Source organism: Phocoena phocoena, chromosome 7 (assembly GCF_963924675.1).
Source record: "Phocoena phocoena chromosome 7, mPhoPho1.1, whole genome shotgun sequence".
Taxonomy (NCBI): domain Eukaryota; kingdom Metazoa; phylum Chordata; class Mammalia; order Artiodactyla; family Phocoenidae; genus Phocoena; species Phocoena phocoena.
This window is the reverse complement of record NC_089225.1, coordinates 57399628-57421023: the sequence shown is the minus strand read 5'-3', so window position 1 is coordinate 57421023 and position 21396 is coordinate 57399628. Positions and strand designations below refer to the sequence as shown.

General features: G+C 40.7%; 1 protein-coding gene and 1 non-coding gene across 2 annotated transcripts; one reads left to right on the top strand and one right to left on the bottom strand.

The window, feature by feature from the left end:
- Window positions 1-1982: 1982 nt before the first annotated feature.
- On the bottom strand, window positions 1983-2087 carry LOC136126225 (U6 spliceosomal RNA). Its single transcript, XR_010656112.1, has one exon. It is a non-coding gene; the product is annotated as a U6 spliceosomal RNA (small nuclear RNA).
- Window positions 2088-6198: 4111 nt separating this feature from the next.
- On the top strand, window positions 6199-9839 carry ATP5MC3 (ATP synthase membrane subunit c locus 3). Its single transcript, XM_065880483.1, has 5 exons — window positions 6199-6250; window positions 6438-6549; window positions 7733-7810; window positions 8697-8890; window positions 9584-9839. The coding sequence occupies exons 2-5, from the start codon at window positions 6511-6513 to the stop codon at window positions 9696-9698; spliced, it is 426 nt and encodes a 141-aa protein (XP_065736555.1). The 5' UTR covers window positions 6199-6250; window positions 6438-6510; the 3' UTR covers window positions 9699-9839.
- The last annotated feature ends 11557 nt before the right edge of the window (window positions 9840-21396 follow it).

The following is a 21396-nucleotide window of genomic DNA, read 5'->3' as shown; positions in this document are numbered from 1 at the left end:
AAAGGCAATTTCAGCAAGCACTCTAACTTAATCCTTGAGGCTTAAATGAACCTTAAGGTTTATAGACCCCATTTTGTGAAATGTGTCTCCTTGATATTTTGCCTCTGAAAACCATGCTTCCCTTAAAATTAATACAGAGCCATCACTACTTTAAGCCAAGTTCCCTGGCTTGGGGACATGACATAGGAAACTAACCTTGGTAGTAAAGCCCATAGATCAGAAATTCTTAGATAGGTGAGATTGGTAAGGAAAAGTCTGAGACTATTTGTCTGAACAAACTGGAATAACTGACTAAAGTAATGGAATAACTGACTAAAATCAGTGATGTAAGAGGTGGTCAAGGAGAGTGACTCATGCCGTGTAACCATATTATTCTTACACAGAGCCACGATAATCCAAAAGTGGAAAGAAGACAAAGCATTACTCAGCATGGGGCACTTGTACCATATGGAAACCCTGTAATTCCCTAAATTGATGTAAGACCTTCATTTATCACATAGCACTAGGACTAGAAATATGACCCTTAAAGACCTCACTGAGGCTAGAGTAGCAAAAAAACTTGATAAGCAGAAGTCCTCTCAAACATTTTGTTAGTGTTGTGAAATCTCTTATCTCTTAACGGTAAGTTCAATATCTGGGTCCATTGATTATGAATGGATTTAATTTCTCGAAGGAGAATAAGGACTTACATTTGCATTTGGTTGTCTTAAAATATAGCCGAGGGCATTCCCTGGTGGTCCAATGGGTAGGACTCAGTGCTTCCACTGCTGTGGGCCCGGGTTCAATCCCTGGTCAGATAACTAAGATCCCACATACCACGCAGCACAGCCAGAAAAAAAAAATTATATATACACACACACACACACACACACACAGCTGAAACTGACAATATACTTTCCTATCACATACAAGAAACTCCAGCCAACATATAGATAAGAAGGTATACACACCCACACCCACACCCACGTGATGCTTTCAAACAGGAATAGCCTTACCATGGAGAGGTTAGAGTTTGAATATAAAAGTACACCAAAGCCCATCACCAAAAACTGAAATTCAACATTAAATAATGCTTCCCTTTGGTTTCATTAATGCAAGTGCCATAGAAGGGATAATATAATACATTTATCAATTATTATGAAGTATTAAAACTTTCCTAACATATTGGTTTTTTACATTTTAAAGCAATGCTTATGGTAACATATCAAATAATACAGAGGTATGTGAAGAAAATTTAATAGTTCCTTCCAACCTCATTGCTCAAAAATGTACTGAGTACCTATTAGTGGGCCAAGCAAGTTCTAGGCTATGTGGATACAGCAATAAACGAAACAAAGTCCCTGTCCTCATAGACTTAGAGTCTAATGTGAGCTACAAACAAACAAGCAGTAAATAATGCCAGGTAGCAATAACTGCTATGGAGAAATATAAGGTTAGGCAAGGGATCCAGGAAGGCCTCTCTTAAGAAGTGACTTGAGCAAAGACTTGAATGAAGTGGAGGTTAAGCCATAAACATAAGGTGTTCCAAACTAAAGGAATGAAAAGTGCAGTTCTATCAGGGGAATATGGTTGGCATGTTGCAGGAATAACAAAGAGGCTGGCGTGCATAAAGCAGATGATCTAGGAGTTGCTTGTCTTTTTATCCATTTGTAGACTCTTTGTACTTACCAAAAGTAAATGTGTGGTTATGTTACCGACTAGATGCAGTTAAATTCAGTTGTTTCATTTACTTTCAATTTGTAGGGATTTAAATTTTTTTTACTTCTATAAATGGTTTGCATGGTTCCAAATTCAAATCCAGAAAGCAAAGCATATTCAAAGAGGTTTAGCTTCTATTCTTGTTCTAATCTATTCCTTCCACCATAGGTAACCATCGATGAACCTTCTATTTTTTAAACACAGGAAATGCATTTGTAATTCTCTCCCTTTCTTAGATGCATTCACATCCCTCCCCACCTGTGAGGGAAATGGTAGCAAATTATTAAAACATGGAATACGTGATAAATTTGAGTGTCATCCTTGCACAGGTGCCATGTTAGTCTTCTCTGTATCATTATAATTTTGGTATATGCACTGCTGAAGCAAGCAATAAGTTAGATTTTACATGGGTAAGAGTTCAGAAGCTGGACACTGCCTGGAAAGAGATGGCTTCAGTAGGTGCCACCATGGAGAGCCTAACATAGCCAGGAGACACCAAGAAGGTACGAGGTGCCGGCAGAGAGAGTAAGTTGCCGAAGGATGGACCAAAGGCATTGAGAAAAGAAGTGAAAGGTTGACCACAGACAGACCTTGCCTACCTCACAACCCAGCCCAGGGCCTATTATGCTTCAGCTGATGTCCCATTCCTGCCAATACTCTATTGTATCATATAACAGGTCAATAAAGGGCTTTATTGTTTTGTTTTTTAATGAATTCTTTAGGCACATGAGAATATACACACAGAATCCTTCTTAGGCACAGAAAAAATGTTTGTTTGAACAAATTCATGCCACAAAGCAAAAATACGTTCCTCAAGTTCTCTAAGTTTGAATTTTGCAGTATGAGCAAGACAAAGAAATTCTAGAGGTCATTCCAATTTTTCCAATCCAATTTTAACTAAAATTAAAATTTTAGTTAAAAGAGAATAATAAAGTTTCTGCAAATTACTTCGAATATACTAAGTACCCTATTTATTACTGAGCAAACTTTACTGAGTGACTACTATGTTTAATACTCTACATTAGGTGCTGTGGAAGACATAAATACAAATTAGACCTAATCCCTGCCCTTGAGAATCTTACCATCTGTGCTAGTTAGTAATTTATGACTTCTCCACTAGAAATCCATCTTTCTATGCCTTGTTTCTATTCTACAAGTGGACCCAATAGGCATTTCTGCTATGACAACTGGCAAAATGTTAGGCTTCGCCAATAGAGGGCACTGGAAAGACACTGTGAGGCCAGAAGAGGAGGAAGGACTTTCCTTTCTTCTTCAGGTGGATTGGCTTGCAGCAGAGGCCTGGTTTGTGTTCACCTCGGCAATCCTCACGGTTCACTTGTGGCCCATGCCTTCAGCAAGTTTCTTCACCACAAGTGAACTTCAAGTTCCTGTGACAGCCATGTCCTCTCCTCTAAATTTCTAAGTTTTTCGTTACTATTCACTCTTCCTCAGCCAAAGGTAGTAGCTATTCCTATAGTTCCTATGGTTTATCTCTAGGCTTTCTATCCTGTGCCATTGATCTATATTTCCGTTTTTGTGCCAATACCATACTGTCTTGATTACTGTAGCTTTGTAATATAGTCTGAAGTCTGGGAGTCTGATTCCCCCAGCTTTGTTTTTCTTTCTCAAGATTGCTTTGGCTATTCATGGTCTTTTGTGTTTCCATACAAATTGTGAAATTTTTTGTTCTAGTTCTGTGAAAAATGCCATTGGTAGTTTGATAGGGATTGCATTGAATCTGTAGATTGCTTTGGGTAGTATAGTCATTTTCACAATGTTGATTCTTCCAATCCAAGTACATGGTATATCTCTCCATCTGTTTGTGTCGTCTTTAATTTCTTTCATCAGTGTCTTACAGTTTTCTGCATACAGGTCTTTTGTCTCCTTAGGTAGGTTTATTCCTAGATATTTTATTCTTTTTGTTGCAGTGGCAAATGGGAGTATTTCCTTAATTTCTCTTTCAGATTTTTCATCATTAGTGTATAGGAATGCAAGAGATTTCTGTGCGTTAATTTTGTATCCTGCTACTTTACCAAATTCATTGACTAGCTCTAGTAGTTTTCTGGTAGCAACTTTAGGATTCTCTATGTATAGTATCATGTCATCTGCAAACAGTGACAGCTTTACTTCTTCTTTTCCAATTTGGATTCCTTTTATTTCTTTTTCTTCTCTGATTGCTGTGGCTAGGACTTCCAAAACTATGTTGAATAATAGTGGTGAGAGTGGACATCCTTGTCTTGTTCCTGATCTTAGAGGAAATGCTTTCAGTTTTTCACCATTGAGGATGATGTTTGCTGTGGATTTGTCATATATTGCCTTTATTATGTTGAGGTAGGTTCCCTCTATGCCCACTTTCTGGAGAGTTTTTATCATAAATCGGTGTTGAATTTTGTTGAAAGCTATTTCTGCATCTATTGAGATGATCATATGGTTTTTATTCTTCAGTTTGTTAATATGGTGTATCACATTGATTGACTTGCATATATTGAAGAATCCTTGCATTCCTGAGATAAACCCCACTTGATCATGGTGTATGATCCTTTTAAGGTGCTGTTGGATTCTGTTTGCTAGTATTTTGTTGAGGATTTTTGCATCTATGTTCATCAGTGATATTGGCCTGTAGTTTTCTTTTTTTGTGACATCTTTGTCTGGCTTTGGTATGGGACATTCCATCTTATCTTCTCAGACTGGGATTTATATCACTGGCCTCTTTGGTCCTCAGGCCTTCAGATTCCAATTGAATTTTACCACCAGCTTTCCTGAGTCTCCAGCTTGGAGACATCAGCTCATGGGACTTCTCAGCTTCTATAACCACATAAGCCCATTCCTCATGGTTATCCTGTCAGTCTGTCTGTCTCTCTCTATACATATAAACAATAGTGCTCTGTACTACTCAGGGTTCTCCACAGAAGCAGAACCTGTAGGATCCTACTGAGGGAGGTCAGTTTTTCTTCCAGCTGGTTCTGTTTCTCTGGAGAACTCTGACTAATACAGAGCATTATTGTTTATTCTACTTTAAGCATCACAGGACATCTTACCACATACTTCAGGCAAGAACTGAGTACTTGAGAAAATACACTAATAATTTCTCTTTGAACTGCATGTATGCATTATCTCTTTTATGGGCTAAAGATTGAACCTGGGGACTTCCCTGGTGGTCCAGTGGTTAAGAATCCGCCTTCCAATGCAGGGGATATGGGTTTAATCCCTGGTCCAGGAAGATCCCACGTCACGGGGCAACTAAGCCCACACGCCTCAATTAGAGAGCCAGCACGCTGCAACTGGAGAGAAGCCTGCGTGCTGCAACGAAGATCTCGCGTGCTGCAACTAAGACCTGACACAGCCAAAAATAAAAAGTAATTAATTTTTAAAAAGAGATTGAAACTAAAATGATTAGCTCGTGTGTGATTTTGAAGCATTTTTCTGTGAAGTTAGATCAGTGACAAACTCTTATTCACTCTTCAAATTTTAGTTCTGAGGGCTTCTCCCCAGGATTACTGCTAGGTGATACTGCACCTTTGTGCCAACTAGAAAAAGAAGTGATCCTCTGGGTCCATGTTGTACCAGGGCTGTAGACCAAGTGGGTAGGATTTCAGTCCCCAGCCATCCCATCATCTGGGCACACTAGATATTTATTCTTTTATGTTGACTTGTATCACCTCTGATAGCCACTTGTTAGAACTATTAAGTCAGATTTACAGAATTCAAGGACTTAACAGAAGTCCAGAAAGAGCCATTTTTCTGAGATATTTCTGTATTCATCTGAAGTCCAAAGTTACCAAAAACAGGTGTTAAAGTTGGGTCAGTTTTGAAAAAACTCAGACTTTCTTTAGTCCCTGGCTCTACATGAAAAAACATTTACAATCCCTTAATTCTCCCAACCATGGGGCTGGGATTGAAAAACCGACCTGCTTCACTTTACCAAGAGGCAATTTTGTGCCCAAGTCACGAAGCTCTTAGATCTATTCATTTGCTTATTCCTTTGTCCCAGTAGGTCAGGCCCACTTTCACCCAAAAGATTATTCCAGACTCTGGAACCTTTTCCAGATTCCTTTAAAGAAATGTATTTTCACTTTGCTGGGAACCCTAACTGCTTCTGCCAAGCAGAGAATGAACCGTTTCCCCACACTGAGTCCCATTTCACAGAGGAGAATGACCAGGAAGGGAGCTCCTCTATGAAAGGGACCTAGGAACTGATAAAAGGCCAAATCTCATCAACTGAAAGACAAAGTCCCACTATCCTCCGACCAGCCTAGATCAAAGGCGAAACAACTTGTTCGGTTCTCTCTGCCTGGGCTGGTCTTTATTTCTTCTTCTTGTCTCTCCGCCACCCTCTGCTCCTCAGTCCGTCTCCGGGCGGCTGTCGCTGCCTTTCCCGACTGGTTACCAATAAAGTTGTTACACGGTGACCTTGAGCGTCTTCCCAGCTGTACCCGATTCCCCGCCTTCTGCATCCGGGTGCCGCGGCGCGGATAAGAGCCGGACCGCGCCTGCGCATCCAGCCCCATTCCTTCGACCTCTGCTGACTCGGCCGCTGCCACCTCCCGGGAAGGTAAGCGCAGGGTGCGGGAGCCGGACGTGGCCGAGGTGGAGCCGCGCCCAGGAGGGACCCATTCATTCTGCTGTCGCCTCGCTTGGCGCGGGACCCGAGCTGACCGCGTGCACGGGAGCCCGCGGGACCTGGGTGGAAGGACGGGCCCTCGGAGGGCACTTGACCTTAAGCCTCTTTGCCTCCGCAGAGAGGAAGCGGGAGAGGAGCCCTAGTCGTTTGTCACCCAAGTCCTCCAGCCGCGCCGCCCCGAAGAGTGCAAGATGTTCGCCTGCGCCAAGCTCGCCTGCACCCCAGCTCTGGTGCGTAGCCCAGGCTGGGCCGGGGGCTCGAGGCCCCGACCACTTGGCCTGGGCGTCCACGTTGTTGAACGGGTCACCTCGGGGCAGGACACACCGCCCTCTCGGGACAGCTTTCCCTAGCCCCATAACCTCTGTGTCCTTTTCTCCCTTTCCTCCTCTTCCTGGGGCTTCTCATTCCGCTCCTCCCCTCCACTCGCGGGGTGGAGAAACGCCGAAGGCCTAGCTGTCAGGCCCAGCTCGGTGTAGGTCAAACCCTTCTTGCCCCTCGTTCCGGAGCGGCCCCCCACCCCACCTCCTCCGACACCCTGTTGGATCGCGGCCTCGCGACGGTTGGGGTGCAGTGGAGGGTGGAGGGGGCCCCTGAGGCCTAGCTCGCGGCTGCACTCTCACTTGCTGATCTGTAGGTCAGTCTCGCTGCTGCAGAGGGAGGGACTTTCCTCACCCTGTGTGGGCGGAGGCGGCTGGTGCAGGACCCGAAAATCTCCCCTCCTGCTTCTGGGATGTTATTTCCAAAACCATTTTGGACACTTGATGAAGTGAAGATCTCGGGGGTTTGTCTTAGAGAATCAGGTCTTGGTTCTGAAGGGGTTTTCTGTGACCTTAATTTAGTGGACACTCAAGGGCGGAGAAGGTGGACTGGAACGTGTCCTTATGGTCAGAGTATTTCAACTATTGTTCTTCCACTGATGTGGAATTGCTTAAGCTGCTTTTTAATTCTATGATTAATGGACATATAAGAATATCCTAGAAATAGCGGGAGCTCATGTTAACTAATGGGCTATTTAAAATGACACACTGTTTATAGTGCTGTTGTACCTACTTGTTGATCCACTTAAACTTAACCAAAGAATGTGAGGTCTTTATTGCTGGTTTTCTGATCTGAATTGTGGTGCTACAATAATTAAAATTTTAAAAGCAATACTTATTCTTTTTAACTAATTGTTCTTAGAAGTTTTGTTCAGGATATCACAAATACATTATGAAGCAAGCTTTAAAATTGCGTTAAATTGCTTTGTGCCTTGAAAAATGACCAAACAGACAAGATAAGAATCAATAGAGGAAAGTCATAATTCTTCTTACTCATTTTTGCAGCTTGCCTTTTTAGAATTCATTGGTGCAAGAAGGGTCATTGAAGTTTTATCTGTATTTTTACTTAATACATGGAATCTTTTTTCATTAACAGATCCGAGCTGGATCCAGAGTTGCATACAGACCAATTTCTGCATCAGTGTTATTTCGACCAGAGGCTAGGACTGGAGAGGTAAATGTAGTAATAATAAAAATTAAGTAACACTACCAAATAAGCCTTATGGTTTCGATTAAAGTGAAGGGGAAAAACCTCATTAATGAGTGGTCTGAGAGGGTCCTTTCCACCCTTTCATCCAAAAAATTTGCAGAGAATGAGCCAATGAAAGAAACTTCTGTATCCAAAACTTATCCACCTGAATTGGCTAAGAAACATAGTCAGTATATATACTTAAGTATATGGTTTTGAGTTGCCTGTATTTAAGATTATGATAGCAACAGTTACTGAACAGCTACTCTATTAAAAAGCATATGCAGGGCTTCCTTGGTGGCGCAGTGGTTAAGAATCTGCCTGCCAATGCAGGGGTTATGGGTTCGAGCCGTGGTCCAGGAAGATCCCACATGCCGTGGAGCAACTAAGCCCGTACATCACAACTACTGAGCCTGTGCTCTAGAGCCCGTGAGCCATAACTACTGAGCCCACATGCCACAACTACTGAAGCCTGCGCACCTAGAGCCCGTGCTCTGCAACAAGAGAAGCCACTGCAATGAGAAGCCCGCTCACTGCAACGAAGAGTAGCCCCTGCTCGCCACAACTAGAGAAAGCCCAAGCGCAGCAGTGAAGACCCAATGCAGCCAAAAATTAATTAATTTATTTAAAATAAAAGCATATGCATGTACACCGTTTCTTAATTTTCAAAAACCTTATGCAGTGTGATATTGCTGTTCCTATTCTGCAAGATGGGAATTATTCTAAGCCCCAGATTTTTCTGTTGTGCCACACCACCTATTCAAACTCAGCTACAAAAATAGAGAAGTGGTTATCATTTTGACAGTACGGTAATTAAAATAGCTAACTGTGATTGCTGATTTGACCTTTGCCTTTATTTCCTGTTCTCTAGAGCTCTACGGTATTTAATGGGGCCCAGAATGGTGTGTCTCAGTTAATCCAAAGGGAGTTCCAGACCAGTGCAATCAGCAGAGACATTGATACTGCAGCCAAATTTATAGGTGCAGGTGCTGCAACAGTAGGAGTGGCTGGTTCTGGTGCTGGTATTGGCACAGTCTTCGGCAGCCTCATCATTGGTTACGCCAGGTAATTCCTGTTGCCGAATAAACTAGTTTAAAAACATGCTTGAAATAATTGGAAACTTAGGAAACTAGTGAAATCATCATAGCTACTTTGTATTAAGTGCCTGTCTGTGTCTTGCATTATATTTTGAGGTCTTTGCATGCAGTTATCTCACTGCTCCCGACACACCTTGGAGAAACACTGGTTTACCTGTGAAGGACTAGAGACACAGAGGTTATACGGCTTGCCCAAAGTCACAGCCAGTGTCAGAAAATAAATTTTAACTCACTTTGACTTCAGAGTCTGCACTCTTTAATTTTTAAGTTGTAGTGGGAATATAATTAAGAGAGCTTATGCTTTAAAAACATCAGCTTCCGTTTTATTATTTAAGACCTTATTTTTAAACTAATAAATCTTAAAAAGTATAGAACAAACTTTCACGGGGATAAGAAGAATGTCAGAATCCCTCAAAATGGATGAAGGCTAACCACTTACATTGATATAGAGAGACAGTGCCTCCCTTTCCCCATATGATTAGGAATGAGGAGAAAGGAATGTCAAAGGCAGAACCAAAAGAGAACTAGGCAAAACACTGTTCCGGTCCTTTCCAATTTACAAAGATCCTCACGCTCGTAATCTGGTTCTTTAACATTTACCAACCATGTTAAAATACAAATTATATTTCAAAGTAACAATGATATGTGTTGTCTCTTTTAGAAACCCTTCGCTGAAACAGCAGCTGTTCTCATATGCTATCCTGGGATTTGCCTTGTCTGAAGCTATGGGTCTCTTTTGTTTGATGGTTGCTTTCTTGATTTTGTTTGCCATGTAACAGAAATTACTGCTTGAAATGTTGGCATTCATGTTAATTACGGATGTAATTCTGTGTATCTTACTGTAACTCCAAAAACTGTAGCATTGGTGTCATGAAAATGTACGTTATTTCCAAAGTCATTAAAGATGAAAACTTTAATTTTTGCTGTGATTTGTACTTACCTAATTTAAGTTTAGATCATCACAAAGAAGAACATGTATTCAGGCAGAGGCTGTACAAGTCAGAGGAAACTACTGCAGTTGCCCTGGTGATGGAAAAGATCCTAATGTAATTTTTATGGGAATTCTTTTATATAGTGTTCTGAACATTGTAAATTATAGGGCTTTTGTTTATTCATGTAAAGGGGAAATGTTTGAGTGGTTTGAGCTTCTATGAAATATGATTAATTAAATCAAGATATTAATTGCTCAAGATGGTTTTGTGTTTTTAAGGGCTAATAACGTGAATTACAATACTTGGAAGCAGAATCACCTTCCAGGACTAACCTGGCTGGTCTTAACACAGCTGGATCTAAAAATAAATCACGTCGGGTTTTTAGGAATTGAAGCCTTATTAAATGGGTGTTGGGATTAGGGAGGTGATTTTTACTTTTCAGTAGGTCTCACGTTAAGTAGTTGTGTGTCTATAGTGAATCTTACCTGTCTTCTAAAAAGAAACTCAATCTAACTAGCAGCTAGTTTCTTGCTTAAACAAGGCTCTCATTAAAAACCAAATATCAAAAAGTAAACTGAATTTAAATTTAAAGCCAAAAGTTGCTAAAGCATTGCTCATCTTTGATACCAACAAATGTTTATAATAGGAGTCTTGAGAATGACAATTGGTTCAATAGTATTCTGTTTCTAATACTACGTGTTGCTTATTGGTCAAATTTTGCCTATTAAAATGAAAAAAGGGGTGCTACTATAGGAAGACTGAGCTTTCCCCCTAGCAAATATATTGTACCATTACATTATTTGTCATCACAGTTTCAGGGTTTCTATAAAAGGTTAGGCTGACAGTTGGAAAGCTTCATTTTATTCCTTTAATCCCTTCTGCCTAATTTGATTTCAGTTAAGAGCCGTCAGCTACAAGGGTTTGTCAAAGTGCAGTGGGAAGACCCATCTCCATCAGAATCACCTAGGATGTCTAAAGTACAAATCCCTACGCTCCAGACCTACTGAATTAGAGTCTTTGGCCTTGAAACTCAGCCATCTGCATTTTTAAAAAGGTTTCTCAGGTAATTTTTGAGCACATTATTTGAGGATCACTAACTTATCTGTATCCTTCCCACTCTCTATAAAGTGTCAAAAACACTAAAGAGCTAGAGCTACTACCACTTTCTGGTTGGTTAATCACCTAGTCTATGTTACATAATTTCCTGGAACCTTCACCTTTTTCTTAAATAGTACTACTCAGTATTTGAATTTAGCAATGTAAAGAAGTATTACATGTATTATATGACCTAGCAATTCCACAGCTTGGTATATACCCAAAAGAATTATAGGCATTCAACAAAAACTATATACAGATGTTCATAGCAGCACTATTCACAATAGCTAAAAGGTAGAGACAACCAAATTGATGTTTGGATAAACTGATGATAAAATGTGGTATATCCATATAATGGAATATTATTCAGCCATAGAAAAGAATGAGGTACTGATGAGCGTTACAACATGAGTGAACCTTGAAAACATGAAAGTGAAAGTGCTTTCACTTGGCTAAGTGAAAGAAGCCAAGCACAATAGGCTGAATATTTACATGAAATATTCAGAGTACACAAATCTGTAGAGACAGGGGAATTCCTTGGTGGTCCAGTGGTTAGGACTCTGCGCTCTCACCACCGAGAACCCAGGTTCAATCCCTGGTTGGGAAACTAAAATCCCACAAGCTGCACAGTGCCACCAAAAACCAAAAAGTCCATAGAGACAGTAGATTAGTGGTTACTAAAGGCTAGTGGGAGTAGAGATTGGGAAGTAACTGCTTAATAGGTGTGGGAGGTCCTTTTGGGGTAACCGGTGTTCTGGTGATGGTTGTACAACATTATGAATGTACTGAATGCCACTGAATTGTACACTTTAAAATGGTTAAAAGAAAATACATATCTTACTACAATTTACAAAGAAGTACTGTACAATTAACACAAAGTCCACAGTGTAAAATCATGAAATTTTTTAAGTCTAGGGAAATACTTAGATTAACCAGTCCTCTGGTAGAAGTTCATTTTAGGCCAAACAAACAAAAAACCTGCTCTTACTGCTGGTTTGGTGTTTAAAGAGGCCTGAAACATTGATTCTGGAACAGGTTTCTTATAAGACATGCCCTTAGCTGAGGAAATCCCCTGAGAATGAAAAGGAAATTGTGCTGTGGCTGCCTGCCTTCCAAGGTACTGAGGAAAAAAAAATTCTTTAGAAAATCAGTATAACTTAGAAGTATAACCACAGGCGATCTTACCTTACTTGGAGTAACAAGTTTCTGACATTGAAAGTACATCACTAGAATACATCTATTTGACAGCAGAAATGTTTATTGTATGCCATTTTTGCAGCAAGTACTACCAGCCTTATAAGCAAATATTAAAGGTGTATGCTTTTCACTAACTTCTTAGTTTCTGAACAGAGGCCAATAAAGATATTTTTGCATTGAAGACCAAATGAGTTTTTCGTGTTGATAAGTTTGGCCTGTTTAAAAACTCCAAGAGACAAGAGCACCCAAGAGTGGTAGAGTGCTAATTCATCTATTTATTTAGAATACCTAAAGGTATTTCAGATTTCCAGGCATACTTCTTATTTGGTAACATGTTGTTACCTTTCTTCATTGCAGGAATGTGGTATTTTTAATGCCTTTGGGATTAACCCAAAATACAGATTTGAGTATGTTTGAACTAAAGAAAAACTTGTCATCTAGCCCCAAACACTAGACATGTATGGAAATAGCTAAAACTCAAAGTAGAATGGTGAGTTCCAGAAGAGTGGCAGGAAGTACTAAGATGTTCAGGGGAGTAGAAAGAGTTTTCTAACAATGGAATCACATGAAGAAGAGTTATTTTTCTACAAATTAATATAAACCTTGAACTGGTGGAATGAAGAAAGGCCAGAATAAGAGGGTATCTTAGCTAGTGAAAGCGTGTGGTAAGGTTCGGGAGAAGCAACCTGGGTATGGAAGGGAAATAGTGTAAGATAAGGCTGCAAAGGTAAACTGGGGCCAAATTATGTAATTTGTCAGATGTAAAAGTGTGGGTTTTATTCATTTGACCACAGCCAGCCATTGAAGGTCCAGAGCCAAGGAAGTTTAATACAAGAACAGTGTAGGATAGACCGGAACCAGGAATGGTCAGTGGTTGCTATAGTAGCTTTGGTGAGAGGCAACGAGGGTCCAGTCTAGGATGGCGGCAATGAGTATTTTTTTTAAAAGAGTCTACAAAAGTTGTATCAGTAGGATTTGATGGGAACCAGTTGGAGGAGGAGAGGGTATGTGCATCAAATAAGTGCCATTCCCTATCCTAGGGACTTCGTATACTATGTCATTTAACTTTTATGACAACCATGCAAAATTGGGATTGGTTTCCAAGATGTAGAGTAAAAAGGCTCAGAGGAGTTAAACAGTTCCCCAAATTACATAGCCATTAAGGGGCAAAGACAGGATCCAAATTCAGGTCATCTTTGATTCCAAAGTCCATGCTTTGATTTTTAGTATGATTATCTTAGGGATGACAAGGAAAAAGTTGATTTGGGGGAAGTTGGTATGTTGTGTTTTTTTTGTTATAGAATTCTAATACAAGATTGAAGCATACTCCTGAAGAGAGACTTGTGGGCTTGAAAAGGGGAAGGGTATGGTATATGATATGGAGTACATGTGAATAAAAGAAGTGCAGAGCTGGAGTAAGGACAGTGACCACTTGTGCCCAAGGGAAGTCATGGACTCAGAAAAGACCTGAGAAGACCTTATGTTTACACATCAGGTTGATCCTTGGCACAGAGACAGCCTACAACAATAAATAAAAATAATAAAAAGCGCAAATCTTGGGGAAGGAGGAGAATCTGATTTCCAGAGATCCCACATTATTAGATTCAAATGTCCAGTTTTCAACAAAAAATATCACAAAATATTCAAAGAAACAGGAAAGTGTGGTTCGTTAAAAGGAAAAAAAGATCAACAGAATATGCCCCTGAAAAAGACCTGATGGCAGATCTACTAGGCAAAAACTTTTAAACAACTGTCTTAAAGATGATCATAGAACTAAAGGAAGATGTGGAGAAAGTCAAAAAAAGAAAAGTATGAACTTTCTGATTTCAAAACTTACAAAAGCTACAGTAATCAAAGCTGTGTGGTGCTGGCATAAAGATAGACATAATAGACCAATGGAATAGAATAGAGAACCCAGAAATAAACCCTTGCATATATGGCCAAATAATATTTTTACTCGTCTTATTTTTTGGTATAGGATAGTTGATTTACAATATTGTGTTAGTTTCAGGTGTACGGCAAAGTGATTCAATTATTTTTTTCAGATTATATTCCATTATAGGTTATTATAAGGTATTGAATATAATTCCATGTGCTATACAGTAAATCCTTGTTGCTTATCAGTTTTAGTTTTATGTTCAGTAATTTGTATCTGTTAATCCCATACTCCTAATTTGTCCCTTCTTCCCTCCCTCTCCCCTTTGGTAACCATAAGTTTGTTTTCTGTGTGAGTCTGTTTCTGTTTTGTATGTAGATTCATTTGTATTGTTTTTTAGATTCCACATATAGGTGATATCATATAGCATTTGTCTTTCTCTGTCTGACTTCACTACGTATAATATTCTCTAGGTCCATCAATGTTGCTACAAAAGGCAATATTTCATGCTTTTTTATGGCTGAGTAATATTTTTTTGTAAAATAATTTTTGACAAAAATGCTAAGACCATTCAATGGAGAAAGGACAGTCTTTTCAGCAAATGATACTGGGAAAACTGGCTATCCACATGCGAAAGAAAAAAGCTGGACCCTTATTTAACACTATACAAAAGTTAACTCAAAGTGGATTAAAGACTTAAATGTAAGACCTAAAATTATAAAACCCTTGGAAGAAAACAGGGCAGAGTTTGCAGGACATTGGATTTGGCAATGATTTCTTGAATATGACACCAAAGGCACAGGCAACAAAAGAAAAAAATAGATAAATTGGACATCATGAAAATTTTTAAAAATTTGTGCAATAAGAAAACCATCAACAGAGTAAAAAGGCAATCCACAGAATGGGAGAAAATATTTGTCATATATCTGATAAGGGATTAATATCCAGACATATAGAGTACTCCTGAAACTCAACAACAACAAAAAAACCCAATTTAAAAATGACCAAAGGACTTGAATAGACATTTCTCCAAAAAAAAGATAGTCAGATGGCTAACAAGCACATGAAAAGATGCTCAACATCTCTAATCAATTGGGAAATGCAAATCAAAACTACAATGAGATACCACCAAGCACCCACTAGAATAGCTACTATCAAAGAAAAATGGAAGATAACAAATGTTGGCATTGATATGGAGAAAATGGAACCCCTGTGCACAGTAAGTAGGAATGTAAAATGGTATGGCTGCTGTAGAAAACAGTATGGTGTTCCTCAAAAAATTAGAAATAGAATTACCATATGACCCAGCAATTGCACTTCTGGGTATATACTCAAAAGAATCGAAAGCAAGGTCTTGAAGAGATACTTGTACGCCCATAGTCATAGCAACGTTGTTCACAGTAGCTAAAATGGCACCCCAAGTGTCATCGATGGATGAATGGATAAACAAAATGTGGTATATACATACAGTGGAATATTTTTCAGCCTTAAAAAGAAGGAAATTCTGACACATGCTACACTGCGGATGAACCCTGAGAACACTATGCTAAGTGAAATAAGCCTGTCACAAAAAGACAAACACCATATGTTTTCACTTATATGAGGTACTTAGAGTAGTCAAAATCATGGAGACAAAAGGTAGAATTGTGGTCGCTAGGGGCTGAGGTGGGGGAAATGAGGGGGACGGGCAGCTATAGTTTAATGGGTATAGAGTTTTAGTTTACTAGATGAGAAGAGTTATGGAGATGGATGGTGGTGATGGTTGTACAACATTATGAATATATTTATAATATGACTGAAATGTACACTTAAAATGGTTAAGATGGTAAATTTTGTGTGTATTTTATCAAAATTTTTTTAAAAGAGGGGGGATCAAGGGCTCAGAGGTTGCAATAAGGTTGAAGATCCATTTCAGTAAGCACCAAAAATTAGACAAATTTTTTAAATTTCAGAGTTCAGATCTTAGAAGTAAGGTAGGTCCAAGGAATGACCAAATTTTGTGGTCAAGTTGTTAAGCGGCTAAAGTTGGGTAGAAATTAATGTCCTTGAAGTTAAATTTAAGGAAAGATTGTAGAGAAATGAGAAATAACATTTAATAACCAAATAAACTATCTCATGCTTCTTCTGCAAGTTTTAAAGTCTGTTTGATAGGCTTCCCTGGTGGCGCAGTGGTTAAGAGTCTCCCTGCTGATGCAGGGGACACAGGTTCATGCCCTGGTCCAGGAAGATCCCACATGCCATGGAGCGGCTGGGCCCGTGAGCCATGGCCACTGAGCCTGCGCGTCCGGAGCCTGTGCTCTGCAACGGGAGAGGCCACAACAGTGAGAGTCCCGCGTACCGTAAAATTGTGTTTGATAATTTTAGCCAATATGGTTTGTTTTGCATGTTAAGTAAGGAAAAGTTTGTATTGTTGCCGTACTATCCTCTGCAAAGCCTTTTAAAATATTTCTACACATGAAATTATAAATGAGTTGTTGAATTCTCTACATGCTGAGCATATATAAATTGCATAATTTCATGCTGTCGCTAATGAAATGGACTTAAGATTCTAACACATAGTTCATCAATTACTTGCCCAATCCTTTACATTATTAGGGGGAAAAATTATTTTTTTTTCAGATCTAATACCCTTCTCCTCTGCCTCAACAAACATAGCAACATTATGCCTTAGTTTGCTTTGCTGGTTGACAAGTAGTAGTGAAAATTTGTCATAATACAGGATTTATAAAAAACGATAGCATCTTTTAAATAGTTTTTAAAAAAGTATTGGTAGATAGCATGCATTTATTTATACTTCTCTCTTTCCTCCACCTATCCCTATCCTACACTTCCCTCACACACACACACACACACACACACACACACGCAAGCTTACTTGTGCATTCTGCAGGTTTTCTGGTGATGTGTATATCATAATTTACTACAGCATTGCTACTCAAAGTGATGTCCATGGATCAGCACCATTGGCATCACCTGGGAGCTTGTTAGAACTATAGGTTCTGTAGCCTCGCATCAGATCTTTTGAATCAGAATCTGAATTTTAACAAGGAACCCAGGTGATCTGTATATACATAAAATTCAAAGTTTACAGTGCTTCTCAAAGAAGTACTACCAGAATACTATGATTCCCGGCATGTCATGACTCAGACTCCTTATCTTTCAAAAAGCTGTCAACTGGTTCATTGGAAGACTTGTTTCCTCCTCCCTATTGCAATGTACTGCTAATCCAGTGATTCTTAAAGTGTGGTCTGAGAATTCTGAGGGCCCCAAGAGCCTTTCAGGGAGTTCATGAGGTCCTCCCTTTTCCATTTACATAGTTCTGTGAGGCTAGATTTTCATCATACACTTCAACCAAAACACATTGCAGCAGATCAAATGCAGAAGCAGATACAATAATGCAACTATCTTCTACTAAGCCATGACATAACGATTTGCAAACATGAAAACAATGTCATTCTTCTATTTTTGTTTTAGAAAATATAATTATTTTTCCCCAAAGTGTTACTTATGTTAAGATGTTGTTATCAGGTGTAGGGTCCCAAAGTCAAAAAGTTTGAGAACCACTGGTCTAATCTGTCAGTGAGAAAACAGGCTGCAATACACATCTCACTTACAAATCAATAGAAATGTCAATTTTGTAAATTGTCTCCCTAGGTCATATCCTTTCGGCTATCAATCTGTTGATAATCTCTAAAAATTGGCACAGGTTCTTGGCAAGAATCTGTACTTCTTTCTCCCAAATGATTTAAGTACTCTATCTCCTCTTATATGTTTTGTAACTTAGAGCTTCTTTCTCAAAGGAGCTTAAATTTTGAAGAGAGAGGGCTTCCCTGGTGGCGCAGTGGTTGAGAGTCCGCCTGCCGATGCAGGGGACACGGGTTCGTGCCCCGGTCCGGGAAGATCCCACATGCCGCGGAGCGGCTGGGCCCGTGAGCCACAAACAGTGAGAGGCCCGCGTACCGCAAAAAAAAAAAAAAAAAGGCTATCTACTTTGAAATGCCATAACATTTATAACTCATTTGTGCACATTTTAGTGAATATATTCTAGACCGAGCAATCTGTGATCTGTCAGTCACACATTTTGTCCATCACCATGTTCATCATCAGTAATCTGAACTGCTGAGGTTTTAATAATCAGTGCTACACTACACTAACACTACTACAATGTTACTAATGTTATGTAGAGATGGTACTTTTAACTTGAGACATAAACAGTGTCAATTTGGCTTCTTTCAGGTCTCTTGAGTAATGAAATTAGTTTTAAAAGAGGAGTGAGTTGGCTCACATACATGTATAGAGGCCAGAAACCTGCTAAAAGGTCCAGTGCCATTACAATGTCACTTTTATGGCAGGTACCATTATTGAACTGTAGGTTCATTAACTCTCAAATACTATGCCCCACAATCTAACAACAATTTCAGTTTCATTTGAGTTTGGAGATAATGTTTGAGTGCAGTTAATGTTCATATGTAAACTTAATACATAATTTTGCTATAGACTAGAAATCATCACTTAGTAAGTGGAAAACAAGGCCCCGGAAAAAACGTGCTTTTTAAATAAATAATTAATGCAAATTTTCGCAGGGTCCCCATCATACTTTTCAAGGGTGCTAGGGTGTATTTATTGAACAATCAATATCCCTACCTTTAACATTCGAAACATTTAAGTTGTAAAGAGAATCATAGAACAACATTAAGAAATATTTTCAGCACTTCTCTTTGTTTGTAGGAATGTATCTGTGTCAACTGAAGAGCAATAAATACGGTCTTTTTTGTCCTTTATGTTAATCAAATGATTAGCTCCCCCGCCCCGCCTTCTTTTTAAACAGCTACTTTCAAAGCTTGACAGTTATTTCCTAGGCATTGCATCGGCCTATAAGCAGTAGGACAGTATTATGGAAAGAGTGCTATTTCTACGCCGTATTAATTTGGTGTCCTTTGGTCCTCTCAAGTGTTAATACGGAGTTGTTGATGTTTTAAAGGTTTGGAATTATCTCTACTAAAATTGATATATTTTTATCTATAACTGCTAAGTAAAGGAAAATTGATAAAATAGGATACACCATAATATGGAGGATTTTCCTCTTGCACTATTTTAAGTTAGGGAGATATAGTGGAAGGCACTGTATTTCCTTTTAGTAAGTTACTTAGAACATAATTATATGCTAACATCATACACTGTACTGGGCGCTAAGAGCCAGAGGAATCAGTTCCAGCTACAGCTTAGTAAAATTCGAACAAACGCCATTCATGGTAAAGGCTTATTTCATTTATTTCGGAACTGACATCTTGCTTCCCCGTTTCAGGCGCGTAGAGGGCTTAGGGGGTAATTTCCAGCAAACTCCGCGTCTTCTAAACCGAAGCTGTCCTTCTCAGGCTTCAGTGCAGCCGGAAGGTGAGTTTCGGTGCGAACCTACCTACGCTTTACCCTCCTCCCTACCAAAGGCCGGGAAATGACAGCAACGGAAATACCAGGTTTCCGGAGCTGGGCTCAGAGGATTCCTCCTGCTTTCTCTCCCGCCACCGGCAGCCTTCCCAGAGTTCACCTTTCCTCCCTGCACACCATCAACCTCCTCACGCGACCTCAACATCCACCTGCTCCAGCGCCCTACACTCGCGCCCACCTCCAGCCGGCTGCCAATCACAGCCTTCCGCAGCTCCCGGGTACAGAGACGCCACTCTTCTAACTCCCTGGTCCCGCCCCCTCCAGAACTGCTTCCCGCCCTTCGGGTTCTGTATCCAATAACCAGCGCCCGAGTATTCTTTGGTTCCCGCCCCCTTCCTTAAGCCTGACTGAACCACCTGATCCGGAGGCGCTCTGTCAGAAGGAAGGCAAGAAGGGGCGTGTGCGTGGAGAGGAGGGGCGCGAGAAGAAAGGAGGGATGTCGGGAGGGGGGCGGAGAGAAGGGTTGTCAGTCCGATCTCGCGAGAGAGGACGGAAGCCTGTGGGAGCCCGTGGCCTTTAAAGTGCGGTTCAGTCCTTTCCTCCAGGGGTGGTTTGTAAACACCGCTGAGCTCGGGTCTCCCCAGCGACCGAAAGAAGCATGAACTAGTGACCTGGAAAGGTGAGTAGTGATGAGGAGAGGGCCGCAGGACTGGAGACTGTAGGGATACAGAGAAAGAAGGCACTAACATGGCGACGTCGCTCACCATAGTCCCCACCCCCCGCTTCCCATCACCTCGGGCGCTCCTGCCAGTGCCTAGCCCTCGGGGCGGCTGTGGCTGTGCTGCAGCTTTAGCGGCCCGCGCGGCGTCGGCTTCGGGAGCCCGGCCGAACAGGCCGGACCGTTAGGTAACTGGCATTTGTTGTTCCGGCCCCTCCCCGCTCGCGCGCTTTCCTGACGAGGAGGAAAAAGGAATAACGGCTCCTCTTAGACCCCTCCCCCTGCTGTATCGTTCCCTTGTCTGGTCAGTTTGGAGATCCCTGGGGCACACGTCGGATTTGCCGAGGGTGCAAGGAGAGCCCCCTTCAGTCCTTGGGTTGAACAGGAAGAGGGCCGGCTCTGGTCTCCCCACTCAGTGGTTGGGAACTGTATGTGATGGTGGCGAGGGGGAGGATCAGGAGGCGCGGCAGAAAACAGGGTCAGGGTCTCTGGCTGCGGTGGGAGCTGATGGAACAAATGGTATGCAGAACCTGGGAGCTGGAAGTCTCGGCCTTTTCTGTCCTCTCTGCCCCTTCACACTCCCGCCACCCCCCACTTTTTCAGATGGGGCGGGGCTGAGGTGCGGGTGCAGATTGATTCTGGTATTTTACCCCCCCCCTTTTTTTTTTTTTTTTAACCTTCCTGGGTGGACTGCAAACGTTCTGTAGGGAAATCACCTGTGCTTTTTTTAAATTGATATCCCGGGGACCAGGGCCGAGAGTGTGTTTTCTGTGTTCGCTGGTTGAACTGACGCTAGAAGGAGGCAGAGGACGGAAGAGATGGGGACTATTTTTGTGCCTTTAAGTGGTATAAAATTGTCTTTCTTTAATGAAGAGTTTTAAAACTGGTCAGGCCAAGAGCAAAACTATTGTGAATATGATGGAGTGAAAGGGGTTACTCCTGATGGACCTTAGGCCTGTTGACTAATCTGTAAATTATTATGTGAAAGTTACAATTTCTTAGGAATTTAAAATTTTGGAGATAGTAACTAAATAAATTTAATGTGAATATTTGAAATCAGAACAAAAGCTGTTCCTCTGAGCATGTTTTTTGTCCTATCTGAAGAAATTTATAACCACTGTCAGTAATAGTTTTTCTAGGCATAATCGGAAAGCCTATATGCTTGGTCTGTTGTACGAAAACTGTGAAGGTGAGAAGCTTGTTAAAGAGTCATCCCAGTAGGGTTAAGTGCCCTGAAAGACAAATGCAATAGCAATGATATTTTGTAATTA